This window comes from Miscanthus floridulus, chromosome 10 (genome assembly GCF_019320115.1).
Source record: "Miscanthus floridulus cultivar M001 chromosome 10, ASM1932011v1, whole genome shotgun sequence".
NCBI classification, from domain to species: domain Eukaryota; kingdom Viridiplantae; phylum Streptophyta; class Magnoliopsida; order Poales; family Poaceae; genus Miscanthus; species Miscanthus floridulus.
In genome coordinates, this window is record NC_089589.1 from 117,657,716 (window position 1) to 117,684,098 (window position 26,383).

At 43.5% G+C, this 26,383-nt stretch overlaps 1 protein-coding gene across 3 annotated transcripts; it reads left to right on the plus strand.

The window, feature by feature from the left end:
* Nucleotides 1-18,251: 18,251 nt before the first annotated feature.
* Nucleotides 18,252-25,514, plus strand: LOC136487045 (phosphatidate phosphatase PAH2-like). 3 transcript variants are annotated; one of them, XM_066484162.1, is made up of 12 exons: nucleotides 18,252-18,496; nucleotides 18,619-21,572; nucleotides 21,854-22,413; nucleotides 22,485-22,558; nucleotides 22,933-23,017; nucleotides 23,293-23,379; nucleotides 23,591-23,663; nucleotides 24,298-24,341; nucleotides 24,420-24,548; nucleotides 24,693-24,794; nucleotides 24,895-25,048; nucleotides 25,142-25,514. In XM_066484162.1, the coding sequence occupies exons 2-11, from the start codon at nucleotides 18,902-18,904 to the stop codon at nucleotides 24,949-24,951; spliced, it is 3,882 nt and encodes a 1,293-aa protein (XP_066340259.1). In that variant the 5' UTR covers nucleotides 18,252-18,496; nucleotides 18,619-18,901; the 3' UTR covers nucleotides 24,952-25,048; nucleotides 25,142-25,514. The 3 variants fall into 3 exon arrangements, with proteins under 3 accessions (XP_066340259.1, XP_066340262.1, XP_066340261.1); XM_066484165.1 differs by having other exon boundaries at nucleotides 24,895-25,033; XM_066484164.1 differs by having other exon boundaries at nucleotides 18,729-21,572.
* Nucleotides 25,515-26,383: the final 869 nt, after the last annotated feature.

The window sequence follows — 26,383 nt, forward strand, 5'->3', positions numbered from 1 at the left end:
TTCAACCTATAATTAATCGATGTCGTCGAGCGGAAATTCAATTAAACCTCAGAAAGTAGCAAACCATCTCCGAAAAATCCCAAACTTGGTGTTTCCTTCACACGTGGCACGTGCAAGCCTAAGAAAAAGTTTGAGATGAATACGACATCGAAATGCTTATGAACCACAGAAACCTTGATAACCTATGTGTATAGTCATGGTTCGATGAAAGAGCATGTGTACCTCTATGAAGCATGTATACTCCGCCTATGTCGAAATGGCTTGAATTTTTTTTGACAAGCATGTACACCCAAATTAAGACCTCACACAGGATCTACAGTTTTTCTGATCTTTTTTTTATTTATTATAGTTTTCTTTATGCCGAATGAGACAAACGAGGGTGAATTTCATCTTGGACCCAATAGATTTTTTTCATCTACCTCCACAAAATTCTTATCCCTAGGGCACATTAGAGCCTGTGTAAAAGTTTGGCACTATTCTGGATCTTTTCGTGGGTAGACTCAGTTCAACCTATAATTAAACGGTGTCGTCGCGCGGAAATTCAATTAAACCTCAGAAAGTAGCAAACCTTCTCCAAAAAATCCCAAACTTGGTGTTTCCTTCACACGTGGCACGTGCAAGCCTGGGAATAATTTTGAGACCAATATGACATCGGAATGTATATTTCTACTTGCCCAACAAATGTTATACGAATTACATGCATGACAATAATTAAACACACAAACCCGTACATACTAAAATTAGAACCCAATTAAACTACGATCTTGAAAACCTAGCTAAATAAATATTAATTACTATCGGAATCACTGTCGGGATCGATCGGGCCACACACACTAACATACCTCTGTAGCCATATATGGTAATTGATGTCACGGATTATGTATCCGCTTGTATCGATGAAGTCCAATGCCCGTATGAGTGCACTCGCTCGTGCCTCACAATACCAAAAGAATGGTCGGCCATAGATGTAACCTACTGTCGATGTTTCACCACCGATAGCCTGCCACGGGGGTACCCGGGGCAGTTTGTTCAGGCTTCAGCGTATGCAGAACTCGACGGTAAACGCAAGAGACGGTCGATTTATCCTGGTTTGGGCCCTCGACCGTGATCGAGTAATAGCCCTACGTCCAGTTCGGTGTTAGCCTTTGTGTTAGATTTATTGTAAAGTGTTGCATTGTGTTCTCCCTTTTTTGCTCTCCTTCCCATCTAAGGAGCCCTGCCCTCCTTTATATAGTCAGGAGGCTAGAGTCTGATGAGGACATGGCACCTTCAGATACGAACAATGATTATAAGATGCGCTCATTCCAACATTTGCATAGTGGCTTTGGTTATAATTCACTTGGTTCTACATGTACATGCCACTATTTGATAGTAGATTCAAATGTGTTTCATAATGGAAGTTCATCAAAGTTGAACTTTCGGTTCGTCGGCAGCCCGACAGTGCCTTATTGGGAAGGCCATAACACATCCATCCGGAGTGCGATCGAGGTCAATGAGCACTTGATGGAAAGCTCGTTTGATAAGATTTCAAATAGATCTGGTTCCATCTCAATATCACGTCAGCAAGGCCTCCAAATCACCAATATATTCTGTCGCTATTTCTGGCGGGAGCTACACTATCGTCATGGGCTTGTTAGACATCCTTAGGACCCAGCCCCAAGTTGGAGCACGCCCCCAAGAAGATGGAGAACGCCTAAGAGATGGCCTTGGACGTCCTCCTCCTTGGCCACCACCTTAGGAGGCCAGCAAGGACGTCCAAGCCAAGCCAGAGGCCCAGTCCAATCCGAGTTCGAGTCTGCCTCGGCCGTCAGGACCAGTCTGCAATAAAATGGACGCCTAGGACACATCTGAACTCCGTTTTTGATGATCCACATATGGATGGAAAGATAATTTCATAAGAAAACCAATGGAAGTGGTCCCACATCAAAATTCCATCAGAATCAATGGGAATCGTCGAAAAAAGTTGACGTCCAGAATCTGTCACGGCGCTGCGTTGTCGTCTTTTGGGCCGTTGGGCCTTGTAACGTGTTGGGACACCTTTAGGATGTGAAGAGGGATCCTTGGACATCTCTTAGGCTATATAATCAGTAGCCACCAACTACATTAGGTTTTAGGTTTTGTTTTAGATCAATCTGTCATTGAACAGTCGCTGTTATCGGTTTGCAAGACCCCAACTTCGAGTGCTTAATCATTCATCTGCAATTGTCACTTCAATTGAGTTGCGTTTTATCTTGTTCTTGCCTTCTTGGCGAGGTCAACCGAATTGTGACACGGTTGATAACCAGAAGAGACGTGGTGCTAAGGTTGCAGGGTTTGGGTCTTTGTGATCTGAAGCCGGATCGGTGTGTCGCTCTCCGAACAAATCGTTGTTTATCTAGAACCTAACAAAAGATCGGGACCCTTGTCCCCATTAAGTGGTAATCAGAGCTTTAGATATACCATCAAGTTCGCATCTTACCCTTAGTTCGAGTGTTTTTTTCTTTTATCCCATAGTCCAATGCCATATTTGTTTCCTGTCCTATAACCATCCGCGCCATAGCCTTTGCATGATTCAGTTTCAGAGTCCGCTTTGTTGAGTTTGTGTCCTAGATCAAAGTCTTGTTGCTGGTTTAGATTGTGTTCTTTTCAAGTTTGTGTTGATCCCTTCACCCGCCGCTATTCCATATCACCATCGGTTTGCATCTTGTGTCTACTAAAACCCTGATTCGAGCAGCTTCCTTAAAATAGTCATAACTTTTGCATCCGAACTCGAAACGGAGAAAATTTTATATATACGGAGAACGCCAGAAAATTTTAGATCTATTTCATCCCAGCTTTGCTGGGTTTGCAAAAATTAGATTTGTGAAATTCGATTAGGAAAATTGAGTTTCTGGGCCCACAAGTTTTGGTATGCTTTTTAGCACAGTCCTAATTTTCTATAGGCCACATCTTTTATTCAATTGAGCTCAAATTTTTTATTGTTTATTCTTGTGTGCTCCTTGCTGAGAAATTTTTTTCAAAAGAGCAAAAGCAAGAAAAAAAAGATTGGACAAAAAAATAAAAGAAAAAATAGTAAAAGAGAATAGAAGATATCGAAAAGGAGCACATAAGGAACACTCAATAGCTCTATTATTTGTGGTAACTTTTGCCTTATTCATATCCGTTGGTACCTTTAATACTTGTTTCCTTTCATCCTTGTTTCCTCTCTTGTTTATCACAACTGGTGATAGAAACACATATAGGCCAACAACTAGGACAAGTGCTCTGGACATTTATTTAATATTATTGTATGTCACTGACTTGTGTGCCACATATATATATTTGTTCTTTTTCGTGCCTCCCAAGCTCCACATATACTTCAGATCGGTACAGAAAAAGACCCTTGCAATCTTAGTGTCACACCCTCACAGGTATCACGAACCAGCCACTGGTTGTACCGTCCACTGCTTTGCGTTGGTAAGAACCTTGTAAGAACTTGGTAAGACATGTGAGAGTGTGATTCCACTGACCAATAAATAGTTGATAGGGCATTTATTTTGATTGCTAACAATGCCAAACAATGAGTTTTTTTAAGTGTGAAATGCAGGACATCATGGACCGACTGACTACAAGGATAGATGAAATAATTGCAAAAGCGGTCACTAGAGCGTGCACACAACCTTCCTCCTCCGCTACTACAACAACGTCATCACCGTCACCTCCCGCATGTACTACAGAGTTTGCACAGCGCGTGCTCAGTTCTCAAATGGAGAAGGTAGAGCAAAACCAGTTCAACAACTTGTTCCAAACATACTTTGTTGTGAAGGAACGACGTTGTCGTGTTATGATTGATGGTGAGACTTGCAACAACCTTGCAAGCTTAGAGATGGTTGAGAAGCTTGGTCTGACCACACAGCCACATCCACATCCATATTACATGCAATGGGTAAATTCTTAGGATAAGATAAAGGTAACTGAAATTGCTCGTATTGAGTTTTCAATTGGTCTTTATAAGGACAACGCAGAATTTGATATAGTACCTATGCAAACATGTCAATTATTGCTAGGCAAGCCATGGATATCTAAAAATAATATTTTGCACAACACAACTACTAATAAATATTTGCTCAGATATAATGGTAGAAAAATTACTTTTATACCTATGACTGCTACTAAAATTTTAAGAGAAGATCTCATGAGAGCAAAGAGAAGAAAAAATGAGCCTTTTAGAAAAGAATGGGCTATTTCAGATGTTACAATACCGTCATCTAAATCTGAATTTTTACAAAATGGAGATAGTGCTTTGCCTCTTGTTGGAACTAATATTTTGTAGCATGTATCCCAAAAAAAGGACAAGGTGACTGAGAAAGAACAGTTAAATGTATCAGGTAAGAGCTCTCTTGATGTGCTGATTTTTTCCACCAATGATGCTAATAATTCTATACTAAAATCTTCTATTGATTTACCTTTCACACATGGCAAATGTTCTACTGATCTTTGTGATAGAGAAGAGTTGTGTGATAGTGATATGATTATTAATGTGCCACAACCAGTGAATGAGAATGATTCTTTTGTTTTGGAACCAAATACTTGTGCTAAAAATAAAAAATTGCTTCCAATTGCCACTGAACAAGATGAACTAAAATTGTTGTCTTCTCTAAATACTTTGGGGTATATTGAGTTTGAGACACTATGTGCTCTGAGTAGTTTGGAGGAGAAATTTAATTGTGCAGGATTGCCATAGTTATCTAGATGTACGTGTCACTTTATTGGCAAATATAATTGTAAAGGAGAGTATATGGTGCATCGTGTCTATATTTGTTCAACTCTGAAATCTCCTTTCATTGTGCAAAAATATGATCAACTAGAGGGCACCAATAGCAATAATGTTGTCATGTCGAAATCCCCAAGTTTTGTAATGAGGCAACAGGTTAAATTTCAAGAAGGGAAGCAATGTTGGCTACTACCGACAACTTGTCCACCAGCTAAGCTCAAACCGAGGACAGTTTGTTGTTAAGAAGGGGAGGATGATGAGGACATGGCACCTTCAGATCGAACAATGATTATAAGGTGCGCTCATTCCTACATTTGCATAGTAGCTTTGGTTATAATTCACTTGGTTTCACATGTACATGTCACTATTTGACTGTAGGTTCAAATGTGTTTCATAATGGAAGTTCATCAAAGTTGAACTTTCGGTTCGTCGGCAGCCCGACAGTGCCTCATTGGGAAGGCCATAACTCATCCATCCGGAGTGCGATCGAGGTTAATGAGCACTTGATGGAAAGCTTGTTTGATAAGCTTTCAAATAGATCTGGTTCCATCTCAATATCACGTCGGCAAGGCCTCCAAATCACCAATATATTATGTCGCTATTTCTGGCGGGAGCTACACTGTCGTCATGGGCTTGTTAGACATCCTTGGGACCCAGGCCCAAGTTGAAGCACGCCCCAAGGAGATGGAGAATGCCTAAGAGATGGCCTTGGACGTCCTCCTCCTTAGCCACCACCTTAGGAGGCCAGCAAGGACGTCCAAGCTAAGCCAGAGGCCCAGTCTAATCCGAGTTCGAGTCTGCCTCGGCCGTCAGGACCAGTCTGCAATAAAACGGACGTCCAGGACGCATCCGAACTCCGTTTTTGATGATCTATATATGGATGGAAAGATAATTTCATAAGGAAACCAATGGAAGTGGTCCCACATCAAAATTCCATCAGAATCAATGGGAATCATCAAAACAAGTTGATGTCTAGAATCTGTCACGGTGCTGCGTCGTCGTCTTTTGGGCCGTTGGGCCTTGTAACGTGTTGGGACACCTTTAGGACGTGAAGAGGGATCCTTGGACATCCCTTAGGCTATATAATCAGTAGCCACCACCTACACTAGGTTTTGGGTTTTGTTTTAGATCAATCTGTCTTTGAACAGTCACCGTTATCGGTTTGCAAGACCCCAACTTCGAGTGATTAATTATTCATCTGCAATTGTCACTTCAATTGAGTTGTGTTTTATCTTGTTCTTGCTTGTGTTCTTCGATTCGCAGCAAGGATTAGACTTCTTGGTGAGGTCAACCGGATTATGACACAGTTGATAACCAGAGGAGACGTGGTGCTAAGGTTGCAGGGTTTAGGTCTTTGTGATCTGAAGCCGGATCGGTGTGTCGCTCTCCGAACAAATCATTGTTTATCTAGAACCTAACGGAAGATCGGGACCCTCATCCCCATTAGAGTCCTAGTCGGTTTACAATGTAGAGTCCTAGTAGGATTACATGGTAGTATTACTACCAGGATTACATGGGAGAAATCCTAATCAAACTAGATCTTCTCTCTTCCTTGCGGTGTATCCCGTGGGTCCCGTATCGACAAGCCCCCGAGCACTTCATGGTTGAACTCCGAAAGCCTTGTTTTGTTCCTCCAGGTCTTGCCGAGCAGGAACAAGCGTTGCTCGAGTGCTTTCTTGAGTGAAACCATGTAGCGCTTCTTGGGATCTTCGAGTGGTGTGTGCTTTTTTGAAGAAAAAGTACTCCCATCGTGTAGCCCCTGAGCCTCTTGCTATTTGGAACAAGGAGCTAGAGGGTCTTGTCTTGAAATTGCTCTAATTCTTTGTCGAAGGGCTCCTGAGCATATACCCAGGTTCTTTATCAAAAAGAACTCGGATATAGATCGGTCCGGGTTCTTTTTGTCGTGAGGCCTTGAAGTGGTCTGTCTTGAAGAAGTCTTCTTGGTGACGTGCGCTTTTTCAAAGAAAAAAGTGCACTCACTGAGTGTAGCCTCCGAGCCTCTTGCTATTTGGAACAAAAAGTTAAAGGGTCTTGAATCTTATGTTGTTTGAAAACTCCTATCTTGAAGAAGTCTTCTGAGTGATGTGCACTTTTTGGAAGAAAAAGTGCACTCACTGAGTGTAGCCCCCGAGCCTCTTACTATTTGGAACAAAAAGTTGGAGGGTCTTGAATCTGAGTTGTTCAAAGAACTGAAAACCTCTTTTGAGGATATGTAGGATCTTGTAGACATTCTCAAGGGTGTATCCAAGTAACCCGCGAACTATAGTAGGCTATCCATATACCGTTGTAAGTCAACACAGTTGCGCCACCGAGTACTTTCCATAATTAGCTTGCGTGCTTGACGTCTTCTTGCATGCTGCTGTATGTCATGCCTCTTCCTTTGTTTCACTTGAGTAATGAAAGTACATATAAATATGCACGTGCATCCTCATATTCGTGCTCATCTTGCTGACGCAAAATCTTCTCGTTCGACCATGATCCGATCCGAGCAAGGCAACCTAGATAATTCATCAAAAGGCTTCAGGTGGGCAGTCCCCTCACCGGAGACCCTGTATCACCCCCACCTTAGAATTTCCAAATCACCACAACAAGGTTGACCTTAGCTGTCGTGTAGTTGATCACCCCAACCAAGTAGTCGATCACCGCGGCCGAGTAGTCGGACGTCCTGGTGACTTGTAGAGCAGAAACCGAGTAAGACAGCGCAGAGCGTGTGTCTCACCCAACGAAGTAGTGGCCAAGTAAGGCAGCCAGCGGTGGGCAAGCTCCTTATTTGATGACGTGGTCCAGAAAATGGTTCCCTTTTTGGCGAGTAGGCTTCATGGATTAAGGCCTCAGCAACCTAGGTAAATCAACTGTAGTAGAGCCACGGAGGCATATGGATAATATCCAGAGATATATGATGATTAAAGAATATTTGAAAAAATATTAAATCATGACTTAGCTTGATTGACAGTCACGTGGTAGAATCAGCGTGCGATCCTGACATTTTGCGCTCAGGAGACCCTAGTGGTTGTAGCCCCCGAGCATCAGCTTGCGAGTACTTGGACATGAGCTGTCGAGTAGGTGGTCACCGCAGCCAAAGTAGTCGGAAACTGTGATGAGTAGTTAGACAACTAGCTTGTTTCATCCATTTTGCTTTTTGGTTCGGGTGTTAGCTTATTAGCTACCCTCATCGGCGGGCTCAAGCATCTTTTCAGTTCTTTTGCTCTCGGCCGGTATGCTCAGACATAATTTCAGCCATTTTGCTTTTTGGTTCGGGTGTTAGCTTATTAGCTACCCTCATCGGCGGGCTCAAGCATCTTTTCAGCTCTTTTCCTCTCGGCCGGTATGCTCAGGCATAATTTCAGCCATTTTGCTTTTTGGTTCGGGTGTTAGCTTAATAGCTACCCTCATCGGCGGGCTCAAACATCTTTTGAGCTTTTTTGCTCTCGGCCGGTATGCTCAGGCATAATTTTAGCCATTTTGCTTTTTGGTTCGGGTGTTAGCTTATTAGCTACCCTCATCGGCGGGCTCAAGCATCTTTTCAGCTCTTTTGCTCTCGGTCGGTATGCTCAGGCATAATTTTAGCCATTTTGCTTTTTGGTTCGGGTGTTAGCTTATTAGCTACCCTCATCGGCGGGCTCAAGCATCTTTTCAGCTCTTTTGCTCTCGGCCGGTATGCTCAGTGAAAACAACTGGGGGAAAGTCATAATAAGACATATGTTGTCGAGGAACACCATCTTTATTGATCATGAACGTTGATCTCTTATGGCTTGTATATATATTCTTCCTTGAGTTTGTTTTCATGCATAGAATCTTCTTTGTTGGCTAATGTGCCATGTATTGTTGACTTCTTTTTCCTCTTCAGTTATCAACTTGTACGCGCTAGCTGTCGATGTTTCGATGATTTTGCTTGTCCAGGTTGTCTTGGTTGTTTCTATCCAGGAACCTCTCTCGTGTCTTCTCCTCTACAGTAATCATCTTTTCTACTGTGCGTCTGAATTCTTTATTGTTTCTCATATTTTCTTTGCAGAAGTCCTAAAATTGCCACCTAGCCATGATCCCATGAGAGAAAGCTTCGATTACTTCTCGTTCGGTGATGTCATGCACTTGAGCACGTGGTTCGTCAAATCATCGATAGTAATCTTTGAGACTTTCGCCTCCTTTCTGCTTGAGTCCTTTTAATTCTACGTGGGTGATGGGGTGCGTAATGATACCCACAAAATTTTCACAGCAAACTCTTTGTAGGTCCTCCCAATTTCTGATTGACCCTGGATTTAATTTGTCAAACCATTGGAGGGGCATGGTTTCTAGGGCCATGGGAAAGAACAAGGTCTTGATGTCGTCATCTCCTCTGGCTAGTTCAATTGACTACGAGTAAATCCTGAGCCACTGCCTTGGTTTGGTCTTGCCATCATATTTAGAGTGGTTGGGCGGCTTGAACTTGTGAGGTAGTCGTATTGAAGCAAGTCTATTTGTAAAATAGGGGAATCTATCATGCGTTCCGGCTTCTTTGTATTCTGATTTGGCACCTCCTTCCTGCCAACTGTCGTTTTGGTGAGAGTAGTTCTGTGGGGATGTCTGATTGGGTGCTTCGCTTATGATCTTCCTTGGTTGTTCGACTCGATAGTTTTGACTATGGACCCTTTTGCTTTCCCTATTATGACTTCCACCTGGTCCAAGTCTCTCGAAAGCAGACTTCATTTGATTTTGATCTTCCTTCCTTTGAGATGTTGACCTGGCAGGTAGTCTTGAGCGGGTCCTTTCATCATGCGTCCTTAGGGCTGCTGACTGGAGGAGGTCCCAGAGTTGTTCCTATTTTTCACTAGGAAGTAATGTCGGCCGAGTTCTTCTAGTGCTTCTTGGATCCTATTGTAGGGTGTATTCGTCGCGCGTCTTTCTTCGACTTCTTGTTCTGATTTTCTTCTATCGTACTCAGCCAGATCTGACTCATATTTGATCCAAGCTTCCTTGCGCTGCCTAGCGCGGCATTGGCGTCCTTGTTTCAATTTGTTTCTTCTTTCTCTGGCTTGCTTCTAATTCTCGGTCTCACCATCGTGCCCCTGGATAAAGGGTGATATGTTGGACTTAGATTCATCTGATGACCTAATGTCGAGTGCTTTTGGGGGGACCAATGGTGATCGAGGATGTCAAACCATGAATACTTCTCGTGCGTGAATTGTTCTGTTATCGGTGCCGGTTTCCACACTGTCGGAGTTGTTGATGATTTTAGTGGAGGCTTCAAGGTCATAGATCGAGTCTCCTTCTTGGTAGGGTAGAATTGCTATCATCGTCATGCCGACTAGTTGGGTACCGCTGTCCTCAGGAACAGAACCTGGCCAGTGGACGATGCAGTCTTGAGATGTTATAGTTAGTACGAGACCTTCCTGAGCTCCTTTTAGTGGCATTCTAAGCACCGAATCGAGGGATCCTTTGGGCCATGCCTGATAAGATTTTGCCACGTTGTGGAGTCCAAACAGAAAAGGACCCGACTTCTTGAAAGGACTCTGAGTGTATTCCGAGTTGTTTTCTTGATAGGCTGAGGCCACGTTCTGGAGCCCCGCCGGAAAAGAACTTGGTTTCTCGAAAGAACTCGGTAAAGACTCCATCTCGGATGTGGAGCCTAAGTTTGAGTTGGATGCGCAAAGCTGCAAAATCTAAGTTGGATTGGACATCACGAGCTACGTGAATCTTCTGGTGAGTTGATCTGTTGTAGTCGCTGAAATAAAAAGGTCTTCAAGGTGATCTGAATCTTCGAGGAGACAGCTTTGGAGCTTGCCATCGTCGCCTGCCTCGCAGATCCATGAACCGAAGATGAAGGTTGATCCCATTGAGAAGATCATGTTGTCGAGGTCCATCGAGCTCTCGAATGCAAATTCGCCGAAAGCCCCTACCTGGTGCGCCAGCTGTCGATGTTTCACCATCGATAGCCTGCCATGGGGGTACCTAGGGCAGTTTGTTCAGGCTTCAGCGTATGCAGAACTCGACGATAAACGCAAGAGACAGTCGATTTATCATAGTTTAGGCCCTCGACCATGATCGAGTAATAGCCCTACGTCCAGTTCGGCATTAGCCTTTGCGTTGGATTGATTGTAAAGTGTTGCATTGTGTTCTCCCTTTTTTGCTCTCCTTCCCATCTAAGGAGTCCTGCCCTCCTTTATATAGTCAGGAGGATAGAGTCCTAGTCTGTTTATAATGTAGAGTTCTAGTAGGATTACAGGGTAGTATTACTACTAGGATTACATGGGAGGAATCCTAATCAAATTAGATCTCCTCTCTTCCTTGCGGTGTATCCCATGGGTCCCGCATCGACACCTACTGAATGACCACTGCCCCTGTTAGTAATCCTTATGCAGTACTGGTGTCCTTCTATAGTGAGCTGGCCGAGGTTTCTATTGCAGAAGTCCCAATCATACTTGAGTTGCTCCGTAGCTCGGTCTAGAATGGCCCACAAGCCACATGCAGCATAGGTATGGTCCTAGAGCGCAATCTGCATGCAGAGAAAAACAAAAAAAATTAGAGAATGTTATTACAATAATAAACAACAAATAACCACGACTCAGGTATAAGTGACCATTTTACCACATCCGCATGGTTGTAGCTCGCAAACCATTCGCTTGCTTGCGGGACGAGGATATCACCAGCATTCAAAGCAAGTGCCTTGAAGTGCGAGAAATCAGACACATCATAGCAAATACGTCGAAGTGCCTCTAAACAGATGCGCACGACACTTAATTGGACGCTTATCACACATGGATTTTATCAACCTCGAGGCCGATGGGGCAGATCATTTGCTTGGCCAAGTATGTCTTTTCTGGCAACTCATTTTTTTCTGGGAGCATTTTTCTTATTATACCTAACAACTGATCGAAGCCTTTATCGCTCAATCCGTTTGTCGATTTGAACTCTAACAGTATGATGTCGGCTTCCAGTTTGCTCATTGGACAATCCCTATACAATGGTGTTTTGACATCTTGTCTCATTTTCGCTAGCTTTCTCGGCTGTCTTTCACTAAGACATCCGGTCTCTACATTACGTAGTAGCTGAGAAATGCCATCATTATTCTCGGTGTCGTCAGCTAGCGTGTTCCTAAACACATTATTAACTATGGGCATAGGTTCCGTGTTGACACCGGGTTCCTCGTCACCATCGTGGATGGCTACGTCAGGCATGTCCACATCATCATCGTTTTCCTGCAGAACATTCACACCAACCTCGCCATGCATAGTCCATATCGTATAGTTTGGCATGAATCCCCTGGTAATCAAGTGCGATCGTATAGACTCAATTTGACGAAAGTTCCTTTGATTCTTGCAATCTTTGCATGGGCAGAAGATAGGGTTCCCATTCCCAGTATGGGCTTTGGCATCGGTAATAAACTGGTTGACGCCATGCATGTACCGCTTGTCCGTTCGGGACAGATATATCCACTCTCGATCCATCTCTGCACAAAAAAATACTGAGATAGTAATTACAAAGAATTAATAAGAAATCGAGCTTCATGAACAACAATTGTAGCTCGAAAGTACCATTTTTGGAAAACATTATTGTACACTAATTATTGAAAAATTGAAATTGGTAGCCCCGGCCCTGTAAATTGAAAATCATAGTAAAAACAATTATTGCACAATATTGAAGAACAACTATTTTACTCTACTTCTAAGAACTAATTATAGCATCACATACTAACAATGATGATCTTGACCACCATGGAATAATTAGCCACGAATTTAAATGTGTTCATAGACACCAACCGTTTGGATGATAGATTCACCATATTTTTTAGCCTTGCACAAATGTCCAATTGGAAAAATGCTCTCCAGAATGGAGAAAGAACTAGAATGGGAATCAAGTAATGTAGCCATCAAAACGAAGCTAATTAAGCAACTAAATCAAAGGAGTGGATGTTTGTTACTAACCTTAAAGCAAAAAGATCAAGCCATTCTTCAAAATCCAAGCGCTAGCTTCATGGTGACGAGTAGCCGCAACAATGGAGGGAACGACCCAAACGCGCGTCTCTGTTCTCGGGATGGAAGAGAGGAGAAAGAAGAGGACGGCTGCAGCATTTTTATGCTGTAGGCTTATCACCATCGGTTCTTGGCTAGAACCGACAGTGATAAAGCCCAATTATTGCCGGTTTGTGGCTTAAACCGGCAGTGATGAGTGGCCACCAAAACACTACCGGTTCAAGCCACAAACCGACAGTGATGTGGTGCTTCACTGCCGGTTTTAACCCAGCCTCAATTATTTTCTTATTTTCGAGCTCATAACTGGCAGTGAAGGAACATCACTGCCGATTCTCATAAATCTGACAGTGATGAGGCCGACAGTGATGTCCAAATCTAGCGTAGTGAACTTTGCCAGAAAGTACGTTTCTGTCAGCATTATGAAAGGCTGTTAGTAGGCAGGTACGTCACGTTATGAAAGGAAGAAAGGTGCAGACGATTTCAATTTCTTTTTATAAACAGAGAATTAAAAACAATCTTGTAGAAATAGTATGCTATTTATAGTTTGTTGAGCAGCGCTCGTGGAAACAAATTGTGGCACGTAAGGTCAAGTTAACCTTCTTCGTTGGTTTAGGGCCTGGTTAATTAAAAATTAGTTATGTTGGATCTAAACAAACTCAGCTAATCGATTATTAGATTATAATAATTAGCTCAAATAACCTAACTGTGATTATGGGTATTATAATCAAAACATGATATTACAACAATCCATCCTAGACCTATATATCAGCCAACGTAAGTCAGCTTATCATCCATAGAAACTATCAGCCGAACAACTCTGTCTCGTTGTCTTTCTTTGTCTTTTCTGGTGAATGGATGTTGGGCAAGTTAACGCAACGCAAATTGAAGCCTCGTGAAATGTTTTTCATGCCATTTGTCTAACTAAGGGTAGAGGGTACGTTTTACGCAGTTGTAACTAAGGGTAGAGCGAACCGTACACACTAGAGACTGCGAACCGTGAGTGTCAGATTCAAAAGCGCACCGTGCAAACGCGTAGCACCCAAAATAATAATATATACATGGCCGTTACGATTCCTTCTCCTAGGTTTCTTTTGGCTTCAAATTTAAATATAATATAATGCTCCTTTTTTGTTTTTGTTCTTCATTTCTGTTCTTTTCTTCTAAAACACCCGCGGGCCTGTTGTACGTGCTACCGTTGGGTGAACTGAACTTCCCCGAAATTAAAACGGCCATGTCCTCCTTCATTATTCAGCAACTGTCAGTTCCTGTGTCACAATTACCCCATTAGCAAGGGGAATGAAGATTTTCATGAGAATTTACAATAATATCTTTGTCGCGCTATTCATTTTCTCGCGGTTTACGTACTTGTTTTTTTTTTTTTGGTGTGATGGAGACATAATGTAACAACAATGGCTTAGTTGAGTAATGAAATAAAAGACGCATAAAAGTATCTACGAGAGGGAGAGAGGAAGTAAGGAATAAGGAATATATAAGCTAGTGTGATGAGAATGACATCATGATCTACCTCAAGAAGCAAAGGTTAAAGAGGGAAAGGACCTGTACTGCAGTGATGTGAACACAATCGTTTTCCAAAAGATATTGTAAAGATAGCAATCGAAACAACAGTCAAGGTCATAGGTGTAGTTTCCCATCTTGGAGAAGCATACTATAAAGCTACTAATATTTAGCCATCACAAATAAGTGATGTTTTAGGTTGTTTAATCCAACAAATCGACACTTTGGTTTGAACCACCATTTCAGCTTATTTAAGTTGCCACCATCTTTTACTGTAGAAATTTTAATGACTTGTTTTTCCTCTCCCAAAAGTTTATAAATCTAGAAACCTTCACATTATTAGATATATCATGAATTATACTGCGGCCCTGTTCGCTTCTCTTATAATCCGTCTTTTTCAGCCGGAACAATGTTTTTCTCTCACAACAAATTAACCGAAAACAATGTTTTGACTTGTTTTTCAGCGAAGCGAACGGGGCCTACATATTTATTAGCTTTTTTAAGTGTATACTTGTAAACTTTTTTTTTTGGAAAAGATCGATGCAATCAAAGTTGCTAATAAAGTGGTGACAAGTAAACTATGAAGGAGGTAAGTAGCATATTTATTCTTATATATTTAGCTTAGAAATTTTGAAGATGATACGAGTACATTTGTTTGGAAATGTGTTTTCACAAGAAATATAATTTTGCTATATCTCTAAAAATTGACACCAAAGGGAGATAATGCATTAATGGAGCCGTAATGTGCAATTCACATCAACATTTTTGTTCAAGCATCAAAGGTTACTCCCTCAGTTCCAAATTGGGCACGGCTAGCGCCCAAACGTTTGGACGCTCGCGGTTGCAGTTGGTTTCCCCTTCGTTTCGCCAGTCCACGCGTGGGCCCGCGCCATCCAGACGTCACTTGACCACGCCTACATCACCCGGCCCACGCGGGGGCCCACGCCACCCGAACGTTGCCCGCGCGGGGACCGCTCGTGCCCCCTCCCGCTTCTCACGCGCATCCCATGTGCAACACGCGATCTACTTTTGAAACATCTAGATACAACACTTGCAACATACAAAAAAAGATAGATGAAATATTCGAAACATGTATTTGAAACACTTGTAAAAAATAATTGAAAACCATTGCAAACATGCACAACATCCAGATAAAACACTTGCAATATACGTATGAAACATATGCAACATCCAGATAAACACATTTGCAACATGCGTCTGAGAAAACAAATAAAACATTAGGGACAAACGCTTGCAACATACATGTACAACTATTGCAACATATGAAACATCACGATCTACTTTTACAACAACCGTGTAAACACTTGAAACATTTCAAATGTACACTTGCAACATGCATCATATCCTGGTGCGGCCTCCTCCGCCGTCTGTATTGGGGCGCTGCAGCCGTAGTAGGAGGCGAGCCCGGAGGGCTTCTGCGCCAAGGCCTGGCGCTTCTCCTTGCGTTGACGCCACCTGTCGGCATCGTCGGACGGAGCTGGCGGCGGAGCAGGAGCAGCAGGACGAGTGCACGGAGCAGCGGGCGCGGGGCGCGTGGAGCAGTGGCAGGAGCAACAGGCGCGGGAGCAGCGGTAGGAGATACGGGTGCGGGCGCGGGCGCGCTGGAGTAGCGGGGAGAGGAGCGGGGCGGACGGGGGAGTGGGAGATGGATGAATTGACCGGATATTGCGAAGTGAGCGATGAATGAATTGATCGGATATATTAAACAAAGGTTATGTCACGTTGCCCCAAGCCCACGTTCGTCCGATACTTGAGTAAAGAGTCGGACGCTCGGATCGAAAAATTATTGTTTCAAATTATAAAATATTTATTAGACTTTTTTAGTTATATTATTTTTACTATATATTTAAGTGCACAACAGAGGCTTATCAGCCAAGATCAGCTAACCAAAAAACAATATTTTTCTCTCACAACAAATCAGCCATAAAAATCAGCCGGAGCCAAAATAAGTTTTGTCAAACAGAGCCAGAAGTTATACGTCTAGAAGAACCAAAATGTCTTATAATCCAAAATGTCTTATAATTTGAAACGTATAGAAATAAAATTTCTTTTTGTTGTCAACGGATGTTTATCTGCAAATGAAATATACTCCATATATTCCTCCTTTTCTTTTCTTTTCCAGAAAAGGGATGAGCCAAGGAAAATAAAAATGGCTATTCGAGGGAAGTAAAATAAGTGCAGCGGCATCGTCATCATGATATCAATTCCGGTGAGGGGCAGAATTACGAGCCTTTTACCTATGTGCCATTAAAAAAGTTTATAATTACATATAAGTCATTAAAAAGTTGACCGCACACAGGTGTCACTGCTCTAAACTTCTTTGCCTTACAAGTCATTCCATCTTTGTTCTGTTTGTTTTTCGCCAGTTGGTAGTCCTTACAAGTGGGACTGGCCGGTGAAATTATCCATGTTGCCCTTGGGCGGTGGCCTGGTCCCACAAGATTGAGCTAATCGGAACTCAAAAGGCTATCCACAATCCCGTCGCCTGGTCCTCGGCTCCTCGCGCGTACTGCCGCTAGCCCGCTACTGCCCAGAAAGATGGCGGCAGTGATGGCGAGGCGTGTCGCTGGCCTTCTCCCTCTCCTCCTCTCCTCGCGGTCCGGTGCTCGCATAGCCCTCCATCGGGCGGTATCCCAAATCCCTCTGCCTCGCTCCTATCGCCTACTCTCGCATCAAGCCAAGCCCCCCCCCCCTTCTCCGCCTCCACGTCGAATGGCACAGCTACAGAGAGAACCCCGGGAGTTGCATCTGTACAACACGAAGTCACGGAAGGAGCAGTTTCGGCCGCGCGATCTAGGCGGGGAGGTCGGCATGTACGGCTGCGGCGTCACTCCCTACAACGACAGTCACATCAGCCATGCCCGCGCATACTTAGCCTTTGATGTCCTCTACAGGTTTCCCTCCCTCTATTACGTTCATGATTCGGTTGGTTCCTGCAACTGCGAGCTCTGTTAATGATTCACTCACAGGGCCCTTGTGGAACTCGCCCTCGTAGCAATCCCCATTGCTGTAGAACTCGACGCCCTCCCGCACGATGCGTCCGTGCGGCGCGGCGGCCTTGTCCACCTGCTTCTGTGGCTTGTCGTCGTCGTCCCTAATGAACCACTGGATGGAGCCGGAGCCGACGAGCGGCGCAGGCGTCCCCGGAGCAGGCGTGCGGCCCCCGTGGCGGCGGCGAGCGCGGCGGCCGTGGACTCCGCGAGGAGGGCGAGGTGGTGGCTGTCGCCGCCGCCGCAGAGGAGGAAGAGCAGGAGCAGGAAGGCGAGCGGGGGCGCGAGGATGAGCAGCGGGTGGTCGGGGCCGCCGAAGCCACCGCCGCGGGGATGGAAGTGGTGCGGCGGGGCCTTGGGGTGCGCCTGGGCCTTCTTGTCGTCGGGCTCCGGGTCCTCAACAACCACGCCCTGGAACGAGGAGCAGTTTGCGCACCGTGGGCAAGCGCAGCAGCGAGGATGCGTCCACGTCAGCTTGCCGGCCCCCGGCCCCGCCCCCGCCCCGCCGCCGTAGCTGTCCATCCCTCGTCGCCGCCACTCCCCGGCCCCGACACCTCCATCCCTCTCCTCAATCTCTGGCGGATCTCCGTCTCAATCAAATCCCTAGAGCAGACATGCCGCGTAAGCGGGGCAGGCAGGCAGAGGATGCCCAAGAGCAATATGGATAATTTCACCGGTCGGTCTCACCTATAAGGGTTACCAAACGGCGAAAAATAAACAGAACAAGAACGACTTGTAAGCAGTGTTTTCTTAAACGCTAAACGGTAAACAGTCGGTCACCTACCGTTTAGCCATTATTCGGGCAAAATATCCCATTAAACGAGCTAAACGGCCAATTAAACGGGGTAAATGGGTGATTAAACGGAAACGGCGCACCACTGTATAGCGTTTACACGGTGTTTAAACGGGCTAAACGACTGTTTAGGTGAACAGTGCTCGTAAGACAAAGAAGTTTAGAGTAGTGGTATCTGTATGCGGCAACTTTTTTTTTTAATGGCTCGTGTGTAATTATAAAGTTTTTTAATGGCCCATAAAAGGATCTGGAATTATCCCTTCCGGCATTCTTCGATCCCGGAATATGCCCCGTCTCCCTCCTCGCGTTCCTTTCGTCGGTACGCTCCTGCCGCCGCTGCCGCCTGGCTCGCACCGCCGATTTGCCTCAGTCCAGATCGTGCCTCCCTCTTCCTAGATCGGGTCCGAATTCGGTTACCGTTGCCGCCGCCGCCGCCGCCCTACGCCAGGTGCCACCAAGGCGTTCGCCGATCTCTTCGCCGGCGAAGAGCGCCCACCAGGTATTGCCCCACCCCGCCATCTCTTCTCTTCCCTGTCCGCTGTGCGAAACCGAGTTCCCAAACTCTGACCTCAAGCTATTCGGCTATTTGATTGACGCCGACCAACTTCTAACATTTTGCAGAAATTATCGGGTGTACCGCGTACATGTCTACACCCAACCATGTCCCTTTATTACTAGATCCGCCCCCTGATTGGAAGCACTAAAGGTTGCAATTTCTGTTGCGAATTCAGAATTCTGGTGGTTCCCGTAGCTTGTGGATGGAGGAGGAGCTGGGTCGTGGTGAAAAGCTTTGATTTTGCACGCCGCCGCTGCTAATGCCCTTGCTGGAGGGTGAAGGATCCCATGGTGGTTTGATGGTCTGTGCTATCGGGGACGACCCCGTCGTCGTTGGTCGGCGCGCAAGATGTATGCCGTGGGGAAGGTGGGCAGCCTCATCTCCCGCAGCGTGTACTCCGTGTCCGGCCCATTCCACCCGTTCGGTGGCGCGGTCGACGTCGTCGTCGTGCAGCAGCAGGACGGCAGCTTCAAGAGCTCGCCGTGGTACGTGCGGTTCGGCAAGTTCCAGGGGGTGCTCAAGTCGAGGGAGAAGGTGGTCGACATCTCTGTCAATGGCGTCGAGGCGGGGTTCCACATGTACCTGGACAGCAACGGCGAGGCCTACTTCCTCAGGAATGCGGACCCGAACGACGAGGAGGAAGGGGAGTTCATCGTCTCCCCCGCCTCGTCGGGAGATGAGCGGGAGGTGCCGATCCAGGAGGCTCAGCTGAGGAAGTCGAAGAGCACTTCGTGTGATAGCTCGACGATGGAAGCTGATGTCGGTGAGGGCAAGATTCTTGCGAGGACAACCTCGAGGCAGACAACCATACTTGAAAGGATGTTTGGTCGGAAATCGGTTAAGAATAATGCCCATGCTGTGGATAGGGTGAGTTCGTTGGAGCGAGCAGAGATTGCTGCGGAACTCCTTGATACCAAGTGGTCAACAAATCTCCCACGGAGTTCAAAAACTAATGGTTCAAATGATGAGCCTTCCAAGAGCAATTTGGCAGAAGTTAGCAACAATGATCAGATGGAAACATCAAAACCTAATGGTTCAACTGATGAACCTTCCAAGAGCAATTTGACAGAAGTTAGCAACAATGATCAGATTGAAACCTCAAAACCTGTGTTTTCAGAACATAGCTTGGATCATGGAAAAGAGATGGACTCTGACTGCAACAATGCTCACTGCAATTCATGTAGCCCCCGTGGAGGAAGAAACAGTTCAGCACATGAAACCGATCAGTGTTTACAAGCCACTATTGTGAAGAAAGAGGTGGTTGAGATACACACGTGTGAGAGTAGCAACTTCACTGATAATATCACTTCAATCACACATCAACATGGGTCAGAATCTTTGTCAAATGATCTGGGAACAGATAAACTTACGCATCAGTCTGTCGATACTCAAGATGAGTTGCTGCATGATGTTGAAGATGTCAATGGAAGGGAGACACATACAGAGGAGGTTATTTCCAATGTCATTTTTGAAATCCATGTTGTTGAGACAGACATTATAAGTGGTAAGAGTGAGGTGGTTTCTGAGATTGTTACTGTTGATTCTGATGGAGCTAACCAAAATTTTACAGATTCAAATTACCAAAATTATGTTACCACAGATATATCAGCTGAAAGGCATGAGGTTTCATTGATCCCTTCTGCACATGATGCAGTTCAAGAGAAAATTGTTATCCTCAGCAGTTCTGAGACTGTGGAGGGATCACTAGATGCAGTTCAAGAGAAAGTAGTCATTCTCAGCAGTTCTGAGACTGTGGAGAGCTCATATGCTGTGCCCTGTATTTTGGATGACACAGTTCATGATGCTTCCGATATCTCACAGTCTGACAGTGTACAACATGAGGAGCACTCTAGTATCTCTGATGTGAGCACAGAAAAGATAATTTCTGAGGAAAGTTCTTTAGTATGCTATGGTGCTCCCAGCAACAAAAAGGACTTGGTTAATGTAGTTGTTCAAGAATGTGAAGCTTTTATCTCAGAAAATCCTGCCCCCCAAATCTTGGAAGAGAATGGTCCAGATATGGATGTATCTACCGACAGTGTTTCCCTTTCCCATGCAGACGCAGCTCATGATTTAGCTTGTCAGCATGTTTCTTCTAGTGTTGTAGAGACACCAAGTTATGAGCTTGACATCGGTCCTGAAGATGTAACAAAGAACTCAATTGTGGAAAATGAAGCATGCAGCAGGGAGCTTGTTGTTTCTGTTATTCAGACCTCAATGGGAGATGGACTGACAGAATGCATTGCTCAGCCAACTGTTTTTTCTAATAAAATAGAAGTAGAGGGCTCACCAACTGCTGTTGGATTTTCCAGTTTGGTTAGTGTTGAAGTGCAAAACACAAAACTAGAAGATGACACAAACAAATCTAGTTCTGTGATTGGAGATGAAGTTGGTTTTGCACCTGAGGCTACAGCTGAGCTTGATGAAGAAGCAGAACCAGTTGTATCATTCTCTGAATATACAGAAGAAATTCAGTTTCAATTTAGTGATACTGAAAATTTTGCAGATAGAAAGGCCACGGATGACATGGTGGCTAACAAAACAACTGGTGAAGTAGAACATGATGAATCTGATTGTGACACCAAAAAACAGGAAGGAGGTGATGTAGTTCTTGCAAATGACTTGGAGAACTGTTCTGATTCAGTAAAGCCTGTGACTAGCCCTGTTTCTATTCCTGCAATTGACTTCCAGTCAGGAGATAGTAACATAGAGGCTAAATCTCTACCAAATCTCCGTTCTCATATACATGATCTTGAAAGGTCTGATAGTTTTCAGCTAAGCTGCTCACTACAATCAAATGCTGAAAATAATGGGGTTGACCCAGTCAAGAGCACATCAAATGCTGAAAATAATGGGGTTGACCCAGTCAAGAGCACGAATTCTGCTTTTCTTGAGCAGAAATCAGAAGTTATTGGTGATTCAGAAGAAAATACCAGCCCACCTGAGGTTACCAGCAATGTAGCACCTGATGGCAAGCATGCTGATGACCTGAAAGTTGATGCATTCATTCCTTTTACAGGTGAGTTATTTTCTTTTTGCCTGGGACTAACATTTATAGTTGTTTTAACACTAGTAGGTTATAATGGTCTTTATCTTGCGGAGCTTCATACTGTTCTAAAATTTCCCCTATAATTTAGTTGTGCTAAGTGAATAGTGAAACTTTGATAAAGACAAATTTGGTGGATTGTTCTGCTAGTTTTGTTGCAGTTTTTGTGATTCCTGCAATGTCGAATAGTGTGTTACTGAACTACTGAAGTAACTTGACAACAATGATAATCTCTATCTGTGCCATTTTTGCAGAATTATCACTATGCAGGCACCTGTTATCTGAAGGCATGGGGGAGGATGCTGCTTGCAGTGCATTTGATTCTGAGAAGGTAACCTTAGAGAAGTTTCGTGACATGAAGCAATCACTGATGCGAAACAACAAACTAGTTGTTAGGATTGCTGGCCGCTATTTTCCCTGGGATGCTGCTGCGCCTATAGTGCTTGGTATGATTTCTTTCAGTGAGGAACAAGTTTTTGAACCCAAAGGAATGATAAAGGTGGAGCAGGTTGAGCAAAGTGAAGCTCCAGGTGGCAGCTGGAGAATCTGGCCATTTAGTTTCAGACGAACAAGGACTATTAGTGCTATCCAGCCAGTTTGTGAAAGTACTGTTGAGACTTCTGTATCTACTCCTAAAGAATCCACACCTATTAAAGAACTAGATAGAGAAAGGAATAAATCCAGGGCAAAGAGGATTGAGAGGAAGGTGCGATCACTCACTCCGACATCTGAGGAGCTTGCATCTCTTGATCTCAGAGAGGGAAGGAACGTGCTAACATTTACTTTCTCAACTGCAATTGTTGGGAAACAGCAGGTTAGTTTCACTTAATCTTTTTCAAGTTTCACTAAGTTGTATTTCTCATCCTCCCATCTTTTCTTTAACAGGTTGATTGCCACATATATTTATGGAAATGGAATACACGCATTGTAATATCTGATGTGGATGGAACTATCACTAAGTAAGTTGCAAAACTGGAGCAATCAAACATATGTTTGGAGACTTGATCGTCAGGAGTGTCGGATATTCCACCTTTCAAATGATACACATATTCTTTGGTTGTGTTGTGTATGTATGCAATGATAAGTAGCGCTCATGCGTATTCGAGAAAAAAAATGATACGCAGTTATACTTATATTGTTCTGTTAACCCATGATTCTAAATTTCTCTTTGTTGAAAAATCTTTATTTGTAAAGGGAGCAAAAAAGAGGAAGATAATGAATTAAATACAACTAAGTTTTATCATTAAACAAAATGGGAAATCTGATTCATACCACCAAATAATGCTGTATATTAAAATCTTACAAATGTTTATGTTTTGTCACATAATTGTAGGTCTGATGTTCTTGGGCAGTTCATGCCACTAGTTGGAGTTGATTGGTCCCAAAATGGAGTTGCTCATTTGTTTTCTGCAATAAAGGTATTCATGCTACTCATGCTTGTAACAAAATAAAACAATTTTCAATTTCACTACCAGATCTAGTCGTGCCATAGAAAGGTATTCATGCTACTCATGCTTGTAACAAAATAAATGAATTTTCAATTCAATTCCAGATCTAGTTGTGCCATAGCAGTTGATTGAGTCTTGTTTTTTATTTTTTTTATTTTGGAACATCATTCAAGTCTCAAGAATGCCATCAGTGAATGTTTGTTGACTTGGGTTTGTTCTTGTTATCTGGTTGCTTGCATCCACAGGAAAATGGATATCAGCTTCTATTTCTGAGTGCACGCGCTATTTCACAAGCCCACATTACAAGACAGTTTCTTTTCAACCTAAAGCAGGTACTTCTAAATTCAGTCCTTAGTCCTAGTTAATCTTCTAACTGTTTGTGGCCTGGTACACAAGCAGCCATGAATTCTGTTATGCCCAATCACGTAACAATAGCACAGGCCTGGTCATGTCACACATTCACAAAGACCCAGCTACAGCGAAACTAATAAATAGAACCTGGTGCCCATCTATCTTATTCCCTCATGTATATTTTGATTTCAGGATGGCAAAGCACTTCCTGATGGCCCTGTTGTTATATCTCCAGATGGTCTCTTCCCGTCACTTTACAGAGAAGGTGAGCACATCCTGATATATTTTTGCTATTTTCTATTCAGTTAATTGTCAGTGAGCAAAAAGAGTAGAAGACACAAAATTACTTATCTCCACTGTGAAAAATGTTGCATTCATTACCTCTAATATTAACCTGGGTTCACATGAGTAAACTGGGTGTTGCTACCTTCTAATAAACTCGGTGTTTGGTAAGCATAACATTTCTGAATAACAAAATCACCACTCTTTTTGTTTTTGGACCCCCTCAACCATTGTTGGATATGAGGCCCACTCATTTTTTAGCAGGTCTATGATAAGTGCTCATAATACGATCATGTTGACATAAAAAGTAATCCCTCCTTTTCAAAATGTAAGGCATATTAGAGCAAAAAATCTAAGCTTCGACCATCAATTAGTCAAAACATTTGTACATTTAGTGTACAGAAGATGTATTGACATATTTGTACATTCACATGCCTTTTATTAAGATGTTGCTTTGTAGTAGTTGCTTGTACAAGAAATTAATGGTCTGCCAGGATCTAACGACTTTCTTAAATCCTAACATGCCTTATAAGAAGAAACGGAGGGAGTCTCTGTTGACTACTTTATATTAGCTTTATGTTTGAGTGATGCTAATGTTTTCTGACATTGGTTTGTAGTCATCAGAAGAGCTCCGCATGAATTCAAGATTTCATGTCTAGAGGTGAGTACTCCCTGCACACATACAGAAGGGTTCTTCGCTTCTTTGATGTTCTATTGATGATTTCTCTGTCCTTTACAGGCTATCAAAGATTTATTTCCACACGACTCAAATCCATTTTATGCTGGATTTGGAAATAGAGATACAGATGAGCTTAGCTACCTCAAGGTTGGTATTCCTATGGGCAAGATCTTCATAATAAACCCCAAGGTAAGAATCTAAGACAGCAATCACTCGTTTCCCTCCTGTGAACATCTTTATCTGCATAACTGTGCTTGAGTTCAGCCAGTGAGAGCATGCTCGCACTGGATATGGCATCTAGAGAGTTCGTGTTGAAATTTTCCTTTGATGCAGGGTGAAGTTGCAGTGAATCGGCGGGTTGATACAAAGTCATACACATCCTTGCATGCTCTTGTCCATGGGATGTTCCCTCCAATATCGTCATCGTCTGAGCAGGTCAGCGCTCCCTTAGTATTTGCCAGCAGTTCCAAGTGTACTTACTCCTTTTCAATGTAAATTGCTTCTTGTTCTGACGTCAAGTTCTTGGTCAATTCAGGAGGACTACAATGCTTGGAATTACTGGAAGATGCCATTGCCTGATGTTGATTTGTGAGGTACAAGTCAAGTCTGCACAACAGCACTGCAGTAACTTTATGATGCGCCGTAGTGATCATGAGAAGGCAACCATGGTGAAGGTAGCGCACCCTGAGGTATTGCAGTTCAACTATTTTTGGTCTACTTAGTTTCTTCCTTCATGTGCTTGTGTCTAACATGTTCGATGCATTGGCCACCTCTCTCTGCAGGCCAATTGTTGGTTGGCTACATGTGGATGCTCCTGATATAAGCTCCTGCAAGATCGAAATTGTATATATACGATCATAATAGATGACTCACAGTCTGTATGCTGATGAGGCGGCAGGAGCAATGTAGCTATTTCTTGTGACTCCTGTTGTCGTTTTTTTTAGACGAACTCCTGTTGTCGTTGTTGTAGGACTGGAAATCATACCCTCCATGTCCTGTAACTGAAGGTACATAATTTAGTGAATGGAGGGATCTGATAGTGGAGTATGTTGCCAACCCCCCTGGCCCCTTTTCGTTTCATCCTTGATGTAATTGTGGTACCGATGTAATTTGTACAAGAGCAATTCAATAATGCAATAGAAAGTCAGCTGTTCATATGCAGATATGCTAATGGTTAACTCGTACACCATTTTGGCAATAACATGTTGCATTGAATTTTGGTACTGTATTTATCAGCTTTGTGTGTCATCTTTGGTGTGCCTGCCAGTTTTCAATAGTATGTAGCCGGAGAGAGTCCAGAGCTGCAATTTTTAGCTGCAGCTATGCGCATATGTGTGAAAAGAATCATTATTTTCTGCTAATTAAAGCTTTCTTATCATTGTTCTACTAGCATCTCACATTATTTTATTGACCACTAATATATTTTTGCAATAGATTTTGCTAATATATTTTTTGAAATAGATTTTGCGAGGACTTTAACATGTTTCTAAACTAAATGATTTTAATGTAATTAATGTTGTAATTTTTAAGATTTGGTATCAACATGTCTAACTCCTACACGATTTTAAGACTGAGGGAGAACAAAAACAATAACAGGGAAAATATTCAAAATATGAGGAATAAGGGAATAGAGTTTGCCTATTGATGCATTTCCTATTCCTTATATATTCTGTACTATAATATAAATGGTTAAGTAGCACTGTATATTACATGGTGTGATAGGAGGATCTTCGAAAATGTTCACAAAACTACGCAACAGGTAGCATCCGTAACCAAAGAAGACATAGTGCAGAGACATAGGGTAATGGCTGTGGCAGGAGATATGAACTAGCTGTGACATGCGTGTAATTCTTCGATCAAAGGACCAGTTTGTGCGGCACCGTTGGGGCCATTTGTAGATAAACCTATTTTCTCTTCATAATTGAACGGCAGAGCACGAAAGGGCCTCTAGTTCAACTAGCTAGAGCGTCCCGGCGGCACTCCTCAGGTTCTGGGTTCGACTCTTCGTGGGAGCGAATTTTAGG

Excerpts from the sequence above, each read along its gene's own strand:
- LOC136487045 (XM_066484162.1), top strand. The coding sequence starts at position 18,902 with ATGTATGCCGTGGGGAAGGTGGGCAGCCTCATCTCCCGCAGCGTGTAC. Across the intron at positions 23,018-23,292 it reads ATTTGTTTTCTGCAATAAAG|GAAAATGGATATCAGCTTCT; the intron begins GTATTCATGCTA and ends TTGCATCCACAG. Across the intron at positions 23,380-23,590 it reads TTCTTTTCAACCTAAAGCAG|GATGGCAAAGCACTTCCTGA; the intron begins GTACTTCTAAAT and ends TTTTGATTTCAG.